General features: G+C 43.4%; 2 protein-coding genes across 2 annotated transcripts; one reads left to right on the forward strand and one right to left on the reverse strand.

The window, feature by feature from the left end:
* The first annotated feature begins 226 nt into the window (after positions 1–226).
* Positions 227–14,490, forward strand: LOC109866781 (28S ribosomal protein S35, mitochondrial). Its single transcript, XM_020455615.2, has 8 exons — positions 227–822; positions 1,026–1,078; positions 6,612–6,779; positions 6,994–7,054; positions 7,140–7,279; positions 9,797–9,906; positions 10,107–10,176; positions 13,917–14,490. Exons 1-8 carry the CDS (start codon positions 681–683, stop codon positions 14,184–14,186), a joined length of 1,014 nt encoding a protein of 337 aa, XP_020311204.1. The 5' UTR covers positions 227–680; the 3' UTR covers positions 14,187–14,490.
* mansc4 (MANSC domain containing 4) lies at positions 14,344–17,395 on the reverse strand. The gene is made up of 3 exons (XM_031801890.1): positions 16,960–17,395; positions 16,537–16,671; positions 14,344–16,329 (listed from the first exon to the last, which is right to left on the reverse strand). The coding sequence occupies exons 1-3, from the start codon at positions 17,177–17,179 to the stop codon at positions 15,515–15,517; spliced, it is 1,170 nt and encodes a 389-aa protein (XP_031657750.1). The 5' UTR covers positions 17,180–17,395; the 3' UTR covers positions 14,344–15,514.
* Between the last annotated feature and the right edge of the window lie 432 nt (positions 17,396–17,827).

A 17,827-nucleotide genomic window follows, 5' to 3' on the forward strand; every position in this document is an offset into this window, starting at 1 on the left:
CGTGTTAAATGAAAAGTGAACCTACCTTTCTCTTCAAAGTGGTACCCAATGGCAATAGTTTTTTGTGTGCGTAAATGACAGTGGACACCATGGAAAATGAAACATTAGAATACAGAAACTCGGGTCGTTGTTTCTGTCCCTAACAGCTCGTCTCTGATGTGTGTCTGCCAGGAACAGGGTAGTGTTGTGTTACTATGTGTTAAAGCAGCAGCTGGCGGTGCGCTCAGGATGGCAGGGGTGCTGAAGGACACATGTGGACAGAGCCTATCATCTTGCGCACGGCGTTATCTACCTGACGGACGTGACCTCAACAGCTCAAATAAATGTTTTGGTCTATCAAGAATACACTAATCAGAAACCGTACTTCTTTAGATATTAATCATGCGAGTAATTAGGTAATCCCAAGCATAAGCACCATTAACATATTGTTGAGCTCCTATAATGTAGTATAACAGAAGAAGAAGTTTAGACATTTTAAAACAGACCTACATTTTTACGACAATACGTAACAAAACATTTGTAATTGGCTACCGCTAATCGTTCACCTTTTCCCATATTGCAGTTCATTATCTATACCAAAGTGGGGCACTGATACCCAATGTTGTATTCATGTTCTATTTCGCAAGCGCCAAACGACTGTCCCTCTCGACTCGCCATAGGTTGACATTGCCTCCTCAAACATGGCTGCACATACATTGAAGAAATCAATTTGGTCCTTAGGACGAATACATTGTCATATTTATAGAGTTAATGTGCGTAACCCGTTAAACAGGGCAACATATGCAACGGCCTTGTCTACCAATCATTCTAGTCAAAATAAAGGTGAGTTTCCATGCATTACCATGCCGTCACAACGAGGAGCTAATTTGCTAGCTAGCTTGCTAGCCTGGTCCAAATGACTATATGAATCATGGTCGCAATGATGTCAAAGTTTCATATAGAAAGTTGGAGAACGCATAGCTAGCTGCTAGCATAATTAAATGGGCTGTATCGTGTTTTTCTGATACGATCGATATCTTTTTCAGGCTTTCCTGACAGAGGGAACAGAGGACCTTTCAACCGAAGATCAAGGAGAGAGGTGAGTGAACAAGGAATGTTTGATTTGATGTCTGGACGCGTCCAACAGACCCAAGATTCGACCGGTTCCGGGTCCAAAATTCTGACTTTTGTCTTGGATCTGTGTCGGTTCTGATATAATGCCGTCTAACCCTATATCAGGGTCTCATTAGGAAATTGTGGCGCCAGACAATGTGACCAGCAATATTTTAATTTACTGGCCATTTGAGAAATAAACTGGACCCATATGCATTAGGTGTGTAACCCATTAGGGCGTCCATCCATCGTGGTCAGAAATCACATTTCGATTATGGCAATTCATCTTATGCAACACCTGTAATGAAGCCTCCAATGAAATGTCATTTTCAAACATTTGCCAAAATGCAATTCCAAACACCTCACCTGATGCAAGCGGTATATGACAGCGATGAAAATCTCAGTTAGAAACTTAGAAAGAGGGTGAATCTAAAGATGCAACAACTAGGATGGGTTGCTAATATGACTAGGATTGCGCCTTTTGGATTCTGGACAACGAAAGAAAGTTGACATGAAAACCAATAGAACAGGAGAGAAATGGCATATGAGGTTCTTTCATAGGCAGCTAGCGCGGCAAAAGCCCTAGCTGATTATTGAGTTGCGGCTGTCAGTGAAATTGTTTGCCCTTATGTTTATCACCAATAGTAAGTGTACCATTAATCCCTGTCATTTGGTTACATTCATATCTGTTACAGCAGTTGCATTAAGGAGAAGTCTATCTTTAAATCTGTGAATAACACTTGTATCTTTTATCAATGTTTTATTATGAGTATTTCTATAAATTGATATGGCTCTGCTAAATATTACTGTATGTGACGCGCCAATGTAAACTGAGATTTTGGGATATAAATATGCACTTTATCGAACAAAACATACATGTATTGTGTAACATGATGTCCTATGAGTGTCATCAAAGGTTAGTGATTAATTTGACCTATATTTCTGCTTTTTGTGACTCCTCTCTTTGGCTGGAAAATGGCTGTGTGTGTTTTTGTGACTTGGCTCTGACCTAACAATCATATGTTGTTCTTTCGCTGTAAAGCCTTTTTGAAAATCGGACACGATTGGTAGATTAAGAATAAGTTTTTCATTTGGTGTATTGCACTTGTTAATGTGTGAAAGTTACATATTTCGAAAAATATTTTTGAATTTCACGCCTTTTCAGCGGAACGTTGTCAAGGGGTGCCGCTAGCGGAACTCCTAGCCATAAGATTAACCGAATCAAAAGTTGTTTGATACCCACCCTAGCACAGTCGGGTGGGATTGCAAATGTTCATAAATAGATGCTAAACAAACTGCTTTCCAAAAGTAGGTTTTTGGTTGGGTCTTTTGCCCATTTTATTAGCAGTAAAGATGAAAACGTTCCATACTGGCAGATATAGCTAGCAAATTCCCTTAGGCACATATAATAGTTTGAAGTAGCTGCTTTTAGCAACGGTAGTATTTACACACTAGCATTGGTAGGAATTGGCTTTCAAAAAAATACCGGAAAGGCCACCGGAATTTAAATCAAATAAAATGTCCGTAGGATTGATTGTCCGTAGGATTGATCCTCATGCAGGGGGGAAATTGAGAAATTATGACAATTTAAAGACTTTACAAATGTGGGTCGACCTAATTCCTCTCCACTTACCGCATGTCAAAGTCCTGCATGTGTACCATACCTGCACACAAAAAAGCAAGAACTTGTGGGTAAGCTTTATTTTTGACATGAGGTAAGCTCAAGGAGCTGCATGGGTCTACAACAGACCCACGTTTGGAAATTCTGTTTAATTATACGTTCTATTAGATTTTTTAAATGATTATTATTACCCACTGTATAAGGACCAAGCCTTCATCCAATCGACAGAGTAAATTTAAATGTAATTTGATTGAACTCCTGGCTTCATGCAGATTCTAATAAATAAAAAATCAAGTTTATTCCCAGCATTGCTAGTGTGTAACCAGTGTTTCTCAACTCCAGTCCTAAATGCTAACTACTTTAGCGCCTATTGGCGATAAGATCTTCTTTATCAGGAAGAAGAGCCCTGATGCTCGGTCTGAAAGTTAACACGCATCACTTGCAGTACTGTTTTGGGAAACATAAGGAACGTATCTTTCATATCAGCAAATTTTAAAGAAAATAAAAACATTAAATCACTACACACCTTTTATAGTGTTAGGGTTAGTCTTCCCACATGGTTATATCTCCATGTTACAACGCTTGTTTACGGAGAACAGATGGAAGACATAGGCGGCTGCCAGTGCTAATTATCTATCTAGTGTGCTCCGAACACCTCTGTGTGAGCGTAACTGGGGAGGAAGTGTAGTTCATCAACTGGGGGCACACAGTCTTTTTTTAAATCTTTTTTTTAAAGATTCTTTCTCACTGACATGAATGATCAGGGGCATATCAGCATATATTTCGAAAAACATTTAGAAAGTGATGTTGATTGACGTTTCTAAACGTTATTAGACGGCATCGGAATTGTAATTCACATAGCCTAACACGTAGCCTAACTTGGGCGACTGTAACAGCTGAAAACCCGACCATATGGAGAGTGTTATGTCTGGGGGTGGGAATCCTACATAGTCCTTGAGTACTTGTCAACTAATCACCAAACCCTTGATGGGTTGAATGAGTTGTTTGTCTGGGGCTACAACGAAAATGTCTGCTGTTGGGGGTACTGAGGACCGGAGTTGGGGAAACACTGATGTAAACGATGAGCACGGGAAGAATTGGTCACTTGTGTGATAGTCTTGAGAGGCCATCATTCCAAATCTCGACTGCCATGGTGCCTAATGCTGCCTTCATAACCAAGTGGGAAGGTGGTATTTACCACATACGACTAAGGAAAATCCACTTGAATGCCCCTCCAGCTGGAAATTACTAGTGGGAAACTCGTCTATCACCCCTGAGCTCCGACTACTTCCACATGTTAACCTCTGACGTCACCTACTAAGGAAATTACCTCGATAACAGCACTTTCACCAGTTAAATGCAACAAAAACATTATTTATTAAAAGTAATCTATTAATATGGTTTTTGAACTCTTGTTTTTTTCCCCGGGCATGATAGCTGTACTTTGAGTTTATGGTTGACTCCGCTTGTTGGCCATTAGCCAATCTAGCCAAAGCATGTGAATGTATCCAACTGGTATTTACGACTTCACAACTGATAATTACCACCCTCCCACATAAGTTACCCATGACCCAACACAGCTCAGGTGTGCCTCAAGGATCCAGTTTAGGTCCCCTGTTTATTACTTATATCAACAACATTGGGATGTACCTTTTTATGCAGAATCTTTTTTTTAAATTAACTTTATTTAACTAGGCACGTCAGTTAAGAACAAATTCTTATTTACAATGATGGCCTACACCGGCCAAATCCGGAGGACGCTGGGCCAACTGTGCGCTGCCCTATGTGACTCCCATTCATTGCTGGTTGTGATACAGCCTGGAATCGAACCAGGGTGTCTGTAGTGACGCCTCTAGCACTGAGATGCAGTGTCTTAGACCGCTGCGCCACTCGGGAGCCTCAAAATGACACTATTCTCTAGTCGAGTGGCAGAAGTTTGACTCTATGCGATTTGAAGCGTGTTTTCTGAACAACACTCTGAAAACCATGTCATTGCTACCTTGAAAGGACATTCCACAGAGCACGTCAAAACGCACAGATATCTGTGAGTTTGGCTGGGTGAGAAGCCGAGCTTCAATAATAATGTTGAGAACCTGGTTAAGAAACTCAAGTTGAGAATAGGTTTTTATTACTGGCACAAGGCTCTTTTTTTTTCTCCTTTGAGGCCACAAAAGAGACGGTATGGTGTACGTTCTTGTCTGTCTGGGACTTCGTTGATGTTATTTATTATAAGCAGACCTCAAGCACTATCCTGAGGCCCTTTTTAGGTTTATTACTAACCAAAAGCATCTGACCCATCACTATGATCTGTACAGTGCTGTTGACTGGTCTTCATTAAGTCTATGTAGGCTTAAACATTGGTAAACTCTGATCTAGAAGACTGTTTTGGGAAAACTGCTGCTTTTCCTCTGTTCTCCTTTGACTAGGTCAGCTACGGTGTCACTCCCACTTTCCAACAATCCCAACGGTTCATGGCAAAAACATTTTTTGTTTTGTTTTTGTTACTCGGCTTTGTGGTCTTGGAACTGTCTCCAGACCAGTTTGAAACTCCGGGGTCTTGTTTCTTTGGATTTGACCCTCCTGTTACTGAGGAACGTGATTGTCATTAGGATTTCATGCAGTGGTACACGAGACAGATTTTTATCTATGGTGTTTGTATGTCTCTGTATGTGATTGTAATTTATGGGTGTCTACGTCTATCGGTTGTTCATTGTGTTTCTATGTCTGAGATTTGTCTGAAACTTTGCCCCCCCCCCTGCTGCTGTCTCGGTTGGACCAGGTCTCTCTTGAAAAATGTATTTTTTATCTCAATGAGACGACCTGTATAAATAAAGGTTAAGTAAAAATAGTGCCCTCTAGTCTACAATTGAAGTGGAATATACAAAGACAGACAAACTGTATGGAGTACACAACAGTGCCGTCAGAAAGTATTCATACCCCTTGACTTATTCCACATTTTGTTGTGTTACAGCCTGATCTACACGCACTACATCATAATTACAAAGTGAAAACATGTTTTTAGACATTTTTGCAAATGTATTGAAAATGAAATACAGGTATTGAATTTACATAACTATTCACACCCCTGAGGCAATACTTTGTAGAAGCACCTGGATCATTTTTCCCCCTCAATTATTCAAGCTGTGTCAAATCGATCATTGATCATTTTGAATTAGATTTAAGTCAAAACTGTAACTTAGCCACTCAGGAACATTCACTGTCTTCTTGGTACGCAACTCCAGTGTAGATTTGGCCTTGTGTTTTAGGTTATTGTCCTGCTGAAAGATGAATCTCCCAGTGTCTGTTGGAAAGCAGACTGAACCAGGTTTTCCTCTAGGATTTTGCCTGTGCTTCGCTCCGTTCCGTTTCTTTTTTAAAATGTTATCCTGAAAAACTCCCCAGTCCTTAATGATTACAAGCATGTCACTTGTTATTAAGCACATTTTTACTGCTGAACTTTATTTAGGCTTTAGGCTTTCCATAAGGGGTTGAATTACATTTTGAGCTTTACATGTTTGATTAATTTGTAACAATTTCGAAAAAACATAATTCCACTTTGACATTACGGGGTATTGTGTGAAGGCCAGTGACAATCTCAATTGAATCCATTTTAATTCCAGGGTGAAACGCAACAAAAAAGTCAAGGGCTGTGAATCCTTTCTGAAGGCACTCTAAGTAGGGCAACATGGCTCCTACAGCACATTATGGTCCCTGGGGGGAGAGGGGCATGTCATGAATTCAGCCCAGATTCTTTACTATTAAAAAAGAAGTCATGAATAATTATTTTGATCAAGTTTATTCCAAGCTGTATATTGACAGAAAGATGTATATGTATTTTGAAGTTGACCCACATACTGACTCCTTTCCATCTGTTCCCTGTCTCCGTGGTGTGTTTCAGGCGGGCGACCCCAGGACAGACAGGATGCCTGTAGACCAGGACTGGACTACAGTGTACCCGACCGCTACCCCCTTCAGACAGGGCTCTGTGCCCCTGCCTGTCCGCATGGGCTTCCCAGTGAAGAAAGGGGTGCCCCCAGAGAAGAAGGGCAACCTGGAGCTCATCAAGGTCAGAGGTCTTATCTCCAACTTGGCATGATATCAGATCTTTTGATTTTAGCATTATCTGGCAATGGGAGGGAAATAATTTGTACCATTTAAAGCTATATATTGTATTGTGCTGTCAGGTCATACTGGTTCCACATACCTTACTTGTACAGCAGTATTTCTGTTCTGTCTATTGTAGCTAATTCAGGTTTTAATCAAAACTCTTCTCTTTTCAGATTCCAAACTTTTTGCATTTAACCCCATTAGCCATAAAGAAACACTGTGAAGCTCTGAAACGTAAGTCACAAAATTGCTTATAGAGACACACATGTTACTGTAGCAACAGTATTTAATTGTATTTCTGTTTCTCTTTTCCCTGAAGCGTTCTGCACAGAGTGGCCCTCTGCCCTGGACACAGGTGCTAAATGTGATGAGCACTTCCCTGTCAAAGTAGAGAGCAAGGACTACGTGTCTGCCGGCACCTCCCTCAGAAACCCATCTGCCCGCATAGTCCACCTTCGAGTAAGTTTGTCTGCCTGTGTTGTAGGCCTATATGGTCTGGGACTCGGGGTTTAGTTTACAGATTAAAATACAAATATTTCAATTTTACTCTTTGACCTGTATTTGACCCTCTACGAAATGCATAGAAAGTGCACGGTTTTCCTCTTTTGTATAGAAGGGATCTAGAGATTCCCTAAACAGCTCTCAGCTCATGTCCGGCTGGCTGACCTTTCAAGAAAGACCTCCATTGTCCGTATCTATGCTTTTATGCCTATGAAATGCTGCTGTAACATACTTGCCACAAATAGAGAACCGCACTAAAGTGGAACCTAAAAACAAATGCTTAGGGGAGAGTGGGGTAATGTTGAGCCAAAGGGTTGTGCCACCCTTATTTCTAGGAAACCATACGCTAAATTAATAATTTTACCAAATATTAAGGAAGAGGTCATTCTATGGAGTCTGGAGGAAGAAACCACATATAAAAAGTTTTAAGCAAGTTAGGTCAAAAAAACAAAACAGATTTTCAACAAGTCAAGGTAGCCTAGTGGTTAGAGCGTTGGGCCAATAACCGAAAGGTTGCTAGATCGACTCCCCGAGCTGACAAGGTAAAAAATCTCTTGTTCTGCCCCTGAACAACGCAGTTCCCTGGTAGGCTGTCATTGTAAATAAGAATTTGTTCTTAAGTGGCTTGCCTAGTTAAATAACGGTAAAAATATATATATATGAATTTGTGTTAGAGCTTTCATGATGCTTGTACAGTTGTGGGCAAATGCAGTATATTAGCACCCTTGCACCTTTATTAAATCATTCCCCATTTCTTCTAAAATAAGTAGAAATGTAGAACAACTTTTGGTCACCACACCTTATTGGATTTTCAACATTGCAGAACCAATTTTATTTTTTAGTAAATGTATGTTTACAATTGTAATGTAGAAAATAAAGACATGGTATGGACGAAATTATTGGCACCCCGGAGCTAGTACTTGGTTGCACAGCCTAAGGCCAAGATGACTGCAGACAAATGCTTCTTGTAGCCATCAATGAGCTTGCTGTAACCTTCTACTGACAATTTGGTCATCTTTTCAGCAGCAAACTACTCAAATTCAATTTTTGGGGGGTGCCCTCTACCAACTGCTGTTTTCAGATCTCGCCATTGTTTGGATGTGATTCAGATCTGGACTCTTCGCTAGCCTATCCAGAACAGACCAGCATCTCTTCTTAACCATTCCTGCATTTTTTTATGTGTGTTTGGGGTCATTGGTCCTGCTGGAAAACCTACAACCTAATATACAGTTTTTTGGACACTGGGTTGAACATTGGCATACAAAAATCACATGATCATCTGCTGATTTCATGATGCCTTGCACACCTCCAAGGCCCCCAGTACCAGAGGCAACAAAGCAACCCCACAGCCTTATCAAACCTCCCCCATCTTTGATTGTAGGGAGGATGTTATTTTTTTTACTGAATCCTTCATTTGGTTGTCAGTAAAGACACCGCGCTGATATGTATTGACAAAGAGCTCTAATTTTGTTTCATTGGTCCACAGAACATTTTCTCCAGGATTTGGGCTTGTTTAGATGGGTTTTTGAGAAGTTCAATCAGGCGTGCTTGTCTCCTTCAACAGTGGGGCCTTCCTATGTTTACCAACAACCAAATGAAGCGTTCAAAGGAAATAACTAATAGATTATGGGGGAGGTTCGATAATGCTGTGGGACTGCTTTGCAATGCAATGTTCAACCCAGTGTCCAAAAATGGTGTATCTGTTGAAGGTTGTGTTTTTTCCAGTAGGACAACAACTACACACACCCAGGAATGGTTCAAGAAGAAACACTGTTATGGAGTGGCCAGTGAGGAGTCCTGAATCACATCTATAACCTACGGCGTGAGCTGAAAACACCAGATGGTGGAGGGCACACCTAAAACAGTTTGCTACTGAAGAGTGAAACCAATTCCCAGTAGAAAGGTGCAGCAAGCTCATTTGATGGCTACAAGAAGCATTTGTTGGCAGCTTATCTTGGCCAAAGTTTCTAAGCTTCAATACGAGGTCCTAAACATAGCATGAAAGCACATTATTGAAGCTGTGTGGGCTAGTAAATTCAAAATGTTTGCCTCGGGGTAAGTTGAGCAAATTGAAGTGTTTTCTTCCCAGGTGTAATGCAAGACATTATTGTTGGGATATGAGGTAACAACAGGCCTGGCCTATGTTAAGTGTACAAACGGTTGTTAGGTTTCAAGCCTGTGTTTTAAACTCAGTTTACTGAAAGACAAGCAGATTATGATTCATGCTGCAGAAAACATTATTCCCCCCCTTACAGCTGTGACAGCTGCAGTTCTTTGGAATCATTTTAAGCATATTTTGTGATGAAGTGTTTTACCTCTGCAGAGTTTCAACATTTAGTGAGGCACGGTGCTTATTATTTCAGATGTCATGAGTAGGGATGGACGGTTGCGTTTTTTTGCATGCTAATCGAGCATCTTAGGCAAACCAAATAAGCTTCAGTATTATGATGTCAGATTGTGTTTCTGTCCACTCAGCTGAAGCTCTCCTGTCTGAACTTGGACGACCATGCCAGGAAGAAGATGGTTAAACTGGTAGGAGAGCGGTACTGCAAGGACACAGACATACTCGCCATCACCACTGACAGGTAAGCAGCGCTTCCTGTTGTTCAATGTACTATTACAAATATCTACTAGTTCCTCTTTGTTTAAAAGAGGCTAAAGTAAGGAAGTTATTGGTCCTTCACTGTTGTCATTGCTTTACAGTGATGTCTTTTGGTGGGGAGGTTTTTATGTCAACCTGACCTGTACTTTCTGATCAATGTTTTATTTTTTTTTGCCCTGCCAGCTGCCCTGTGAGAAAGCAGAATTATGACTATGCCATGTACCTCCTGACTGTCCTCTATCACGAGTCTTGGGTAAGTGTCTTGCCAGGGCCGCGTCCCGATGTACAATTGATCCTCGGTTCTATTCATGACATGTCTATCTGCTACGTTCAGTGCGTTGCATCTTCCTGAACGTGACCCTGATCAGTGCCAAAGAGCTCGAGTAGACAATCTTCCATCTAACCTTACCACCCAGCCAATACGTGGACGATGAGTAGACAGGTGGTCAGGCAGCCAAGTCCATCACTATCCAGAGAATCCATGATGTACTAGGAAAGGGATGCCTGATACCTTAAGCCGTCCCTAGAGGTAAAGGGCTAGCGTATTCATTAGGGCTTTTTAAGTAGAAAGAGCACGACATACTTTTTGTTTAAACCAAGTAATGAATATTTCAAGAGTTCACTATTCACAAGTACTGCCCCTCCCCACCAAACCCCTGTGTCCTGCTGAGACACTCGTGTGGCTTTTCCATGGCCAATGCTCCTCCTCCCTCCATTTGTCTGTTTTCATTTCCAACTACTAAGACATGCCAATCTAGCTAGCACCAATGGACTTGACACCTTTCTCTACCCTTGGTGTGAAGGAGAAAGCCTGTTAGGGAGCTATGAGTGGTGAATAGGCAAACGGATGGCATACAGCAGCATTGTCCCACTGGCATTTCCCCTCTAAACAGGAGAAAACCAACACCAGAATAAGATCCTGACCCCGCCACTTATTCACAGTGCGCCAACTACAACCAACACCACACACCTGAGAAATCCACCACCAGGGTCACCAGCACAGGCTGCTTTCACATCAGATCCACAAGGGAATTAATGACTCTCCCTGTTGTGCCTCTGGCAGTTCTCTCGCCAAGGCAGCAGGGGTTTAGCTGGTAAAAAGCCTCTGCTTTTTTTCGTCTCTCTAAGAAATGGCGTCGGAGCCGGGAAGCGGAACACTGTCCGCTGCCCTTTACACGCACAATGGAAGGCACAGTGCAGCCCGCAGGTTGGTGGACGCTGGGAGGGGGAGCCCATACACCGGTAGTAACGCTAGCCCACAAAGAGGCCAATTGTTAGTTGCCGCTGAAGTGATTCTATCTCTTCACTCAGTGAGAAGGACTCTTGACTCTCTGGGCCTGTTGCTAATTCTGCTGTGGGCTGTTGATCCGGGCCAGTGCTCTACTGGGACGGACCAGTCCTCCACCACACCACAGCAGGAAATCTACAGTACGGTACCGTACTTTACCATCTGGCCCGCTGGGCACTAGAGTCGCTCCAATCTCCACGTGACTATCTAATATGTCAATCCCTTATCTGAGCGCTCCAGTACTCTGTGCCCTATTCCAGTAATAAAACCCACAAATGTCTTCCTCCTCAGCAACTTTGAAGAACAGGTGGCTGTTGGTCTGGCCACATAGCCGTCTGTCAGTCATCTCCCTCTTTTCAATCACTGGGATACACTCTGTGGTGGGAGATATGGAGTCTGTCAGGCCAATGGTCAACCATTATAGCTATATACACTGAGTATACCAAACATTAGGAACGCCATCCTAATATCGAGTTGCATATTGAGTTGGACCATTCTTGATACACACAGGAAACTGTTGAGTGTGAAAAACCCAGCAGCGTTGCAGTTCTTGACACAAACAGGTGCGCCTGGCACCTACTACCATACCCCGTTCAAAGACACTTAAATATTTTGTCTTGCCCATTCACCCTCTGAATGGCACACCTACACTTTGAGACAATTGAGACATGGATTGTGTAAAACATTTTCTTTAACCTGTCTCCTTCCCCTCATCTACGCTGATTTGAAGTGACATCAATAAGGGATCATAGCTTTCACCTTGATTCACCTGATCAGTCTGTCAATCAAAATAATTTTGCATACCCAGTGTAGTTTAATTTTAATTTACAATCAGATGATAGATTCTGAATAAAACTACAGTACAGAATCAGTGATTTGAAGGAACTACATTACCTTAGTTGGCCCTATTTTGCCCAGTGACGATTCTGTAGTGGTGTAATAATCCTGACAGTCAGGCTAAGGGGAGAGGACCAATCTCTTCTCCAGCCATCCCCACCCGCACCACCTGTCCGCTGGAGGGGTTGGCCTCCAGCCAGTCTTGATATTGGGGACCATATAGACGTAATGAGGTCCATTAACCCCAAACACCTGGGCTGCAGGAGAGCCTGTGGCAGCCCCTGCTTTAAGCTCCCACACAACGGGCCTATTGTCCTTTGGGGAATGTGATGGGAGGGAGACCGGCTATGGTATAGGGACTCAGCACCACGTCTGGAGAAACACTATCTCTGTGAGAGGAGAGCGCCACAGATGGTTTAGGGGCGATCAGGGCACTCCAGGGGTTCCACACACTGCGCTGTCTCCAAACCCACATTCCCAAGACGGGCCATCACGGACCCCTGTGGGACAGCTTATGTTAACGTGTCACATACCTCTCGTTATTGTCATATATTGAGGCATAAACAGAAGAATCACGGTTTCAATTTCTTTGTCTGAGGTTATTTATGGTGCATTCGGAAAGTATTCAGACTCCTTTTTCTACATTTTGTTACGTTACAGCCTTATTCTAAAATGTATTAAATTATATTTTTAATCAATCTACACACAATACCCCATAATGACAAAGTGGAAAAAAACATATCTTATTAACATAAGTATTCAGACCCTTTGCCATGACTCGAAAATGAGCTCAGGTTTATCCTGTTTCCATTGAACATCCTTGATGTTTCTACAACTTGATTTGAGTCCACCTGTGGTAAATTCAATTAATTGGACATGATTTGGAAATGCACACACCTGCCTATATAAGGTCCCACAGTTGACAGTGCATATCAGATCAAAAACCAAGCCATGAGGTTGAAGGAATTGTCCGTAGAGCTCTGAGACAGGATTGTGTTGAGGCACAGATCTGGGAAAGGGTATCAAAAAAATATCTGCAGCATTGAAGGTACCCAAGAACACAGTGGCCTCCATAATTCTTAAATGGAAGAAGTTTGGATTCAAGATTCTCTGGTCTGATGAAACCAAGAATGCCTGAATGCCAAGCGTCACATCTGGAGGAAACCTGGCAACATTCCCTACGGGGAAGCGTGGGGATGTTTTTCAACGGCAGGGACTGGGAGATTAGTCAGGATCTAGGGGAAATATGAATGTAGCAAAGTACAGAGAGATCCTTGATGAAATCCTGCTCCAGAGCCCTCAGGACCTCAGACTGGGGTGAAGGTTCACCTTCCACAGGACGACCCTAAGCACACAGCCAAGACAACGCAGGAGTGGCTTCGGGACAAGTCTCAATGTCCTTGAGAGGCCCAGCCAGAGCCCGGACTTGAACCCGATCGAACATCTCTGGAGACCTGAAAATAGCTGTGCACCGACACTCCCCATCCAACCTGACAGAGCTTGAGAGGATCTGCAGAGAAGAATGGGAGAAACTCTCCAAATACAGGTGTGCCAAGCTTGTAGCGTCATACTCAAGAAGACTCGAGGCTGTAATCACTGCCAAAAGTGCTTCAACAAAGTACTGAGTGAAGGGTCTGAATACTTATGTAAATGTAATTTCATATTTTTATTTTGCAAAAAATTATTAAACCTGTTTTTGTTTGTCATTATGGGGTATCGTGTGTAGATTGATGAGGGGGGAAAAAATGTTGAAACAATTTTAGAATAAGGCTGTAACGTAACATTTTGGGGGAAAAGTCAAGGGGTCTGAGTACGTTCTGAATGCACTGTAGCTAATAATGCTGTGCTGTTCCACTTATTCTTTCTAGAAAATGGAGGCCTGGGAGTCGGAGAAGACTGTGGCAGACATGGAGGAGTACAGCTGGGAGGACAGCCCCTCTCAGAAGAACATCATGTCCACGTTGGTCCGCATGCAGGTAGCAGGGGAGGGGGAGGGAGAGGCGGTGAGGGAGGAGCTGCTGGGGAGGCCGGAGGTGCAGGAGTACAGGGACTCTGTGACCAGACTGAAGAACGAGGGAGAGAGCGAGAGCAGCATGCACCAGTACAGAGACGCTGTGAAGAAACTGCTTAACCTTTAATATGCCCTCTTCTATACATGCAGATACACACAAACACACAGGAGAGTGAGCAAGAGCAGAACTCGTCTGCAACACACTTGGGGTGATCAGTTCAAAGTCTAGAGACAAACCTATCATCTGATATCACCACACACAGCATTTGATGCCTGTAACGGTCTTTTGTGAAATATTTATTGACAATAAATGAAAGGGCCTATGTTTATATGTCTGTAATACAATTGTCGTATATGAGTTATGCTAAACTGATAGCCTGAAGCAAAAATGTATTCCTTGCATTTTAAATAAAAAGCTTTAATTTCCTCAAGTTCTGAAATTTGGGCTAATTTCAACAAGTGCTTTTTACATCACTAGACAGTGGACACAAATGTTTACTATATTACCCTCTCTTCCTGGCTTCAAACCCATCACCTTCTCCCCTCTGGCCCAGGGGGACAAAGAGAAGCACCGTACTGAAAGGACACATTCAGCAATAGGCCTATTAAAAAAAGAAATCACCAAACCCTTCAAAAGAGTTCCTGCTCTGGTCCATGTGATTCTGGGTCAGGTGAAACCCGATGCGCAGGAAAGATGTTCTGAAGGAGAGAGGAGCGGTGGCAAGATGGGCCTGAGCCTAAGATACACCTCCACTTGTATACACCAGAGTCCATTTAGCATCTTACTGCCTCAGAACAAAACTTGGCTTGTTGCAGCAGCTGTTCTTGCTTGGAAGCCCCCATCGATGCACTTAAAGCAGAGCAGACACTGTCCATGGAGTTTGGCATCAACATCGGTTTGATTTTGTTCGACCGCATCAAAATGTAGGTCTGCCAAAAGGACGCACGGTATCTTTCTTTAGGCAAATGACCTACAAATGCATCAGCAGTTACTGTCAGTCTCAAGCCATGACATCAGTATTAACCACAATCCTCACAGCAACTTTGGTCTCACAGTTTTGGCATGTACTTCAATTCATTCTCTACCAGGTCTACGGAATCTAAAATATGCTCCACGCAGCTCATCTTTTCAAAACCACTAAAGTATAGCTATACATAAGTAAGATGATACTGAACATGTCAGAATGGGGGGGGAAATAACAGCTGCATTTTAAAAAAACTACACCAGTGATGGTCCCGATCTTTGCTTTTCAGTTTGTGGTTTTTCCAGACTACACACACAGATTTAGTTTGGAGGGAGGAAAACAACATTTGCAGGTCGGTGGCAGGTCTCTTTGCTAAATTCATGATTGTTTCTGATGTAAACATTATTTCTCTAGTGGACTAGCACTACTTTTACCTTTAACTGTGCAGTTCCATGTAAAAGCTTTGTTAGTCCCTGTCCCCATGGTTACCTCACGAGCTCTCCCTGACAATGGCATACTTAATGAGGCGCATGGACCCCCCTTTCCCCCTCCAGGTGGTCCTGTACCGCCCCTTCCTCTTCCTCCGACCCCTCCAGCTCACCACTAGCAGCACGGAACAGCAGCAGCTCAGCAGCACCGTGACGACCGTCACCGCAGCAACCAGCAGGGTGTGAGCCGCTACGTGCCACCCTGGGCCCAAACCACCGGGTGAGGGGGACTCCACCCCGCCCTGGCTACCCTGGTCGCCTTCTCCCCCTGCGGCCGCTGTTTGGTTCCTGCCCACGTAGCCCTTGGAGTCGTTGAGGTCCTGCTTGTTACTGCCATCCACATTGGCTGCAGGAGCCAGGGAGGTCGGTGGGCTGGTGGTGGTGGCCATCCTGGCTGTGGATGTGGGCTGCTGGGTAGGTGTGGTGGGATGTGGGGTGGTAGTTGATTCTCTGTGGGTTGATGAATAGGCAGGGATGGTCTGGGTGGTGTAGGGGGCAGGGGCAGTCGTGATGGGGTTCGGGGGAGTGGTGGTGGGGGCCTCGGTTCCCAGGGTGGGCATTATGGTGGAGGAGGGGGTGGATGTGATGGGGGAATGAGTAGTGCCCAGAGTAGGGCTCTGGAGTGCGGTGGTGGTGGTGGGGATCCTGGTAGTAGGGGCTATGGTTAGAGGCTGGACAGGGGGGACGGGTGGCCGGTTGAACTGGCGTTTGTCTGAGGCTAGGGGCTCTGAGGCGTTGACTCTGGTGTAGAGGTGGGGTAACACCCGCACGTTGGAGGTGAAGTACTTTCCAAACACCAACAGGTCTGGATCCACACCTGTGTGAGACCCAATGCATCCAACCCCACAGTCAAATGCTGTCAGAGTAGCAGGTGATAAACATCTATACCACAAGCTATAACAGTGTATAAAGTGCCTGCAATGTTCTAGGTAAAGCTTTTTACGTGTGTGTCTATTAATAACCAGTAATAAACATCTATGTTTGGCTTCCTGGGTCTAAACATTTGAATCCTATGGAGGCTCACCTTTGGTGATGTTGTACAGGATGACGTTGCCTCTGTAGCTTAGGATGCAGCTCTCCAATGTTGGACAGTGCATATGAAAACAGTTCACATTCTCTTGGATGGTGTCATAGTGGAATATCGCCAGGTTACAAGAAACTAAGGAGTTACATAAAATGTTAATTATCCATCGACGCACCCTGCAACAGATTAATAGACTTTTGCGTAGCGCAGTCACACATGATATGCTACGCCTGTCCACCTGGCAGGGCTCCTGCAAATAAAAGTATTGTACAAAATTGCCTCCAATAAATCATGAATTAAACATTTGAGACTACTTTTTTAATGTCGACATTTACATAATAGTACACTGGGTTATGGTAGGGTTAAACTGATTTCGCTGCGCATCTAATCAATAGTAAAAATGAACAATTACAGTAAACTTACAATTTCTCGTAAGGCAACAGGTTCGGCTGCATTTCAGAGCTGTCTCTTCCTGGTAATACTTCAGAAGTTGAGCGCCTCTTCTCTGAGATTCCTCAATGTCGATGAATATACCAGGGTACTGACGAATCCAACAGTTTTTATAATAAGTAGTCGGCGAACACCTCGATTCCGTGTGGTGCACCAAACTCAGAATCGTTAGCAAACTCCATGGAACAGTCATTGCGCGTGTAATATGTAATCAAATCATGTTAAAATTCAAGTTGAATAGAGGATCGTGTTAGTAATTAGGTATGTAGACGGACGAGTCGGTCAAGGATCGATTCAGACAAGGTGGTAAATTGTATGACAAGCTACAGTTTATTCAGAGTGAAGATATCTAGAACAGCGTAATTACGGCTCTCCCGCTGGTTCGTACGGAAGCGCAGACGAAGAAGAGACCGTTACAATCAGTACACCACTATTATATAGGAAAGAATGTAGGTTGATTCTGGAAGATCGGATCTTTGGATTGGTTCATCTGGGGTGTAGTCTGTAGTCTTCCGCCATTGGCTCAGTTGTCTGTCCGTCATCGTAGAATCCTCTTCGGGCATTCAACGTTCAGCTACAACGGAGATCATGTGTGTGTGCGCTGGTTTTGGCCATTAGTGTAATGCGGGAGCTATCCTGTAGGGGACCCCACAGGCTCAACTCTGAGTTGTAGCCCTTTATCAACAATAGTTTGGTCACCTACATAAGAATTAGCATTTCTCTACAAAACCCTCTCTTCACGTCTCACCAGAGACGTGACACAACCTAACTGGATCCAGACACAAAGAGAAACTTCTCCCAATGGGACTATGAAATAAGGCACAGTTTTAAACAGAAATAG

The sequence above is a fragment of the Oncorhynchus kisutch genome, linkage group LG22 (assembly GCF_002021735.2).
Source record: "Oncorhynchus kisutch isolate 150728-3 linkage group LG22, Okis_V2, whole genome shotgun sequence".
Taxonomy (NCBI): domain Eukaryota; kingdom Metazoa; phylum Chordata; class Actinopteri; order Salmoniformes; family Salmonidae; genus Oncorhynchus; species Oncorhynchus kisutch.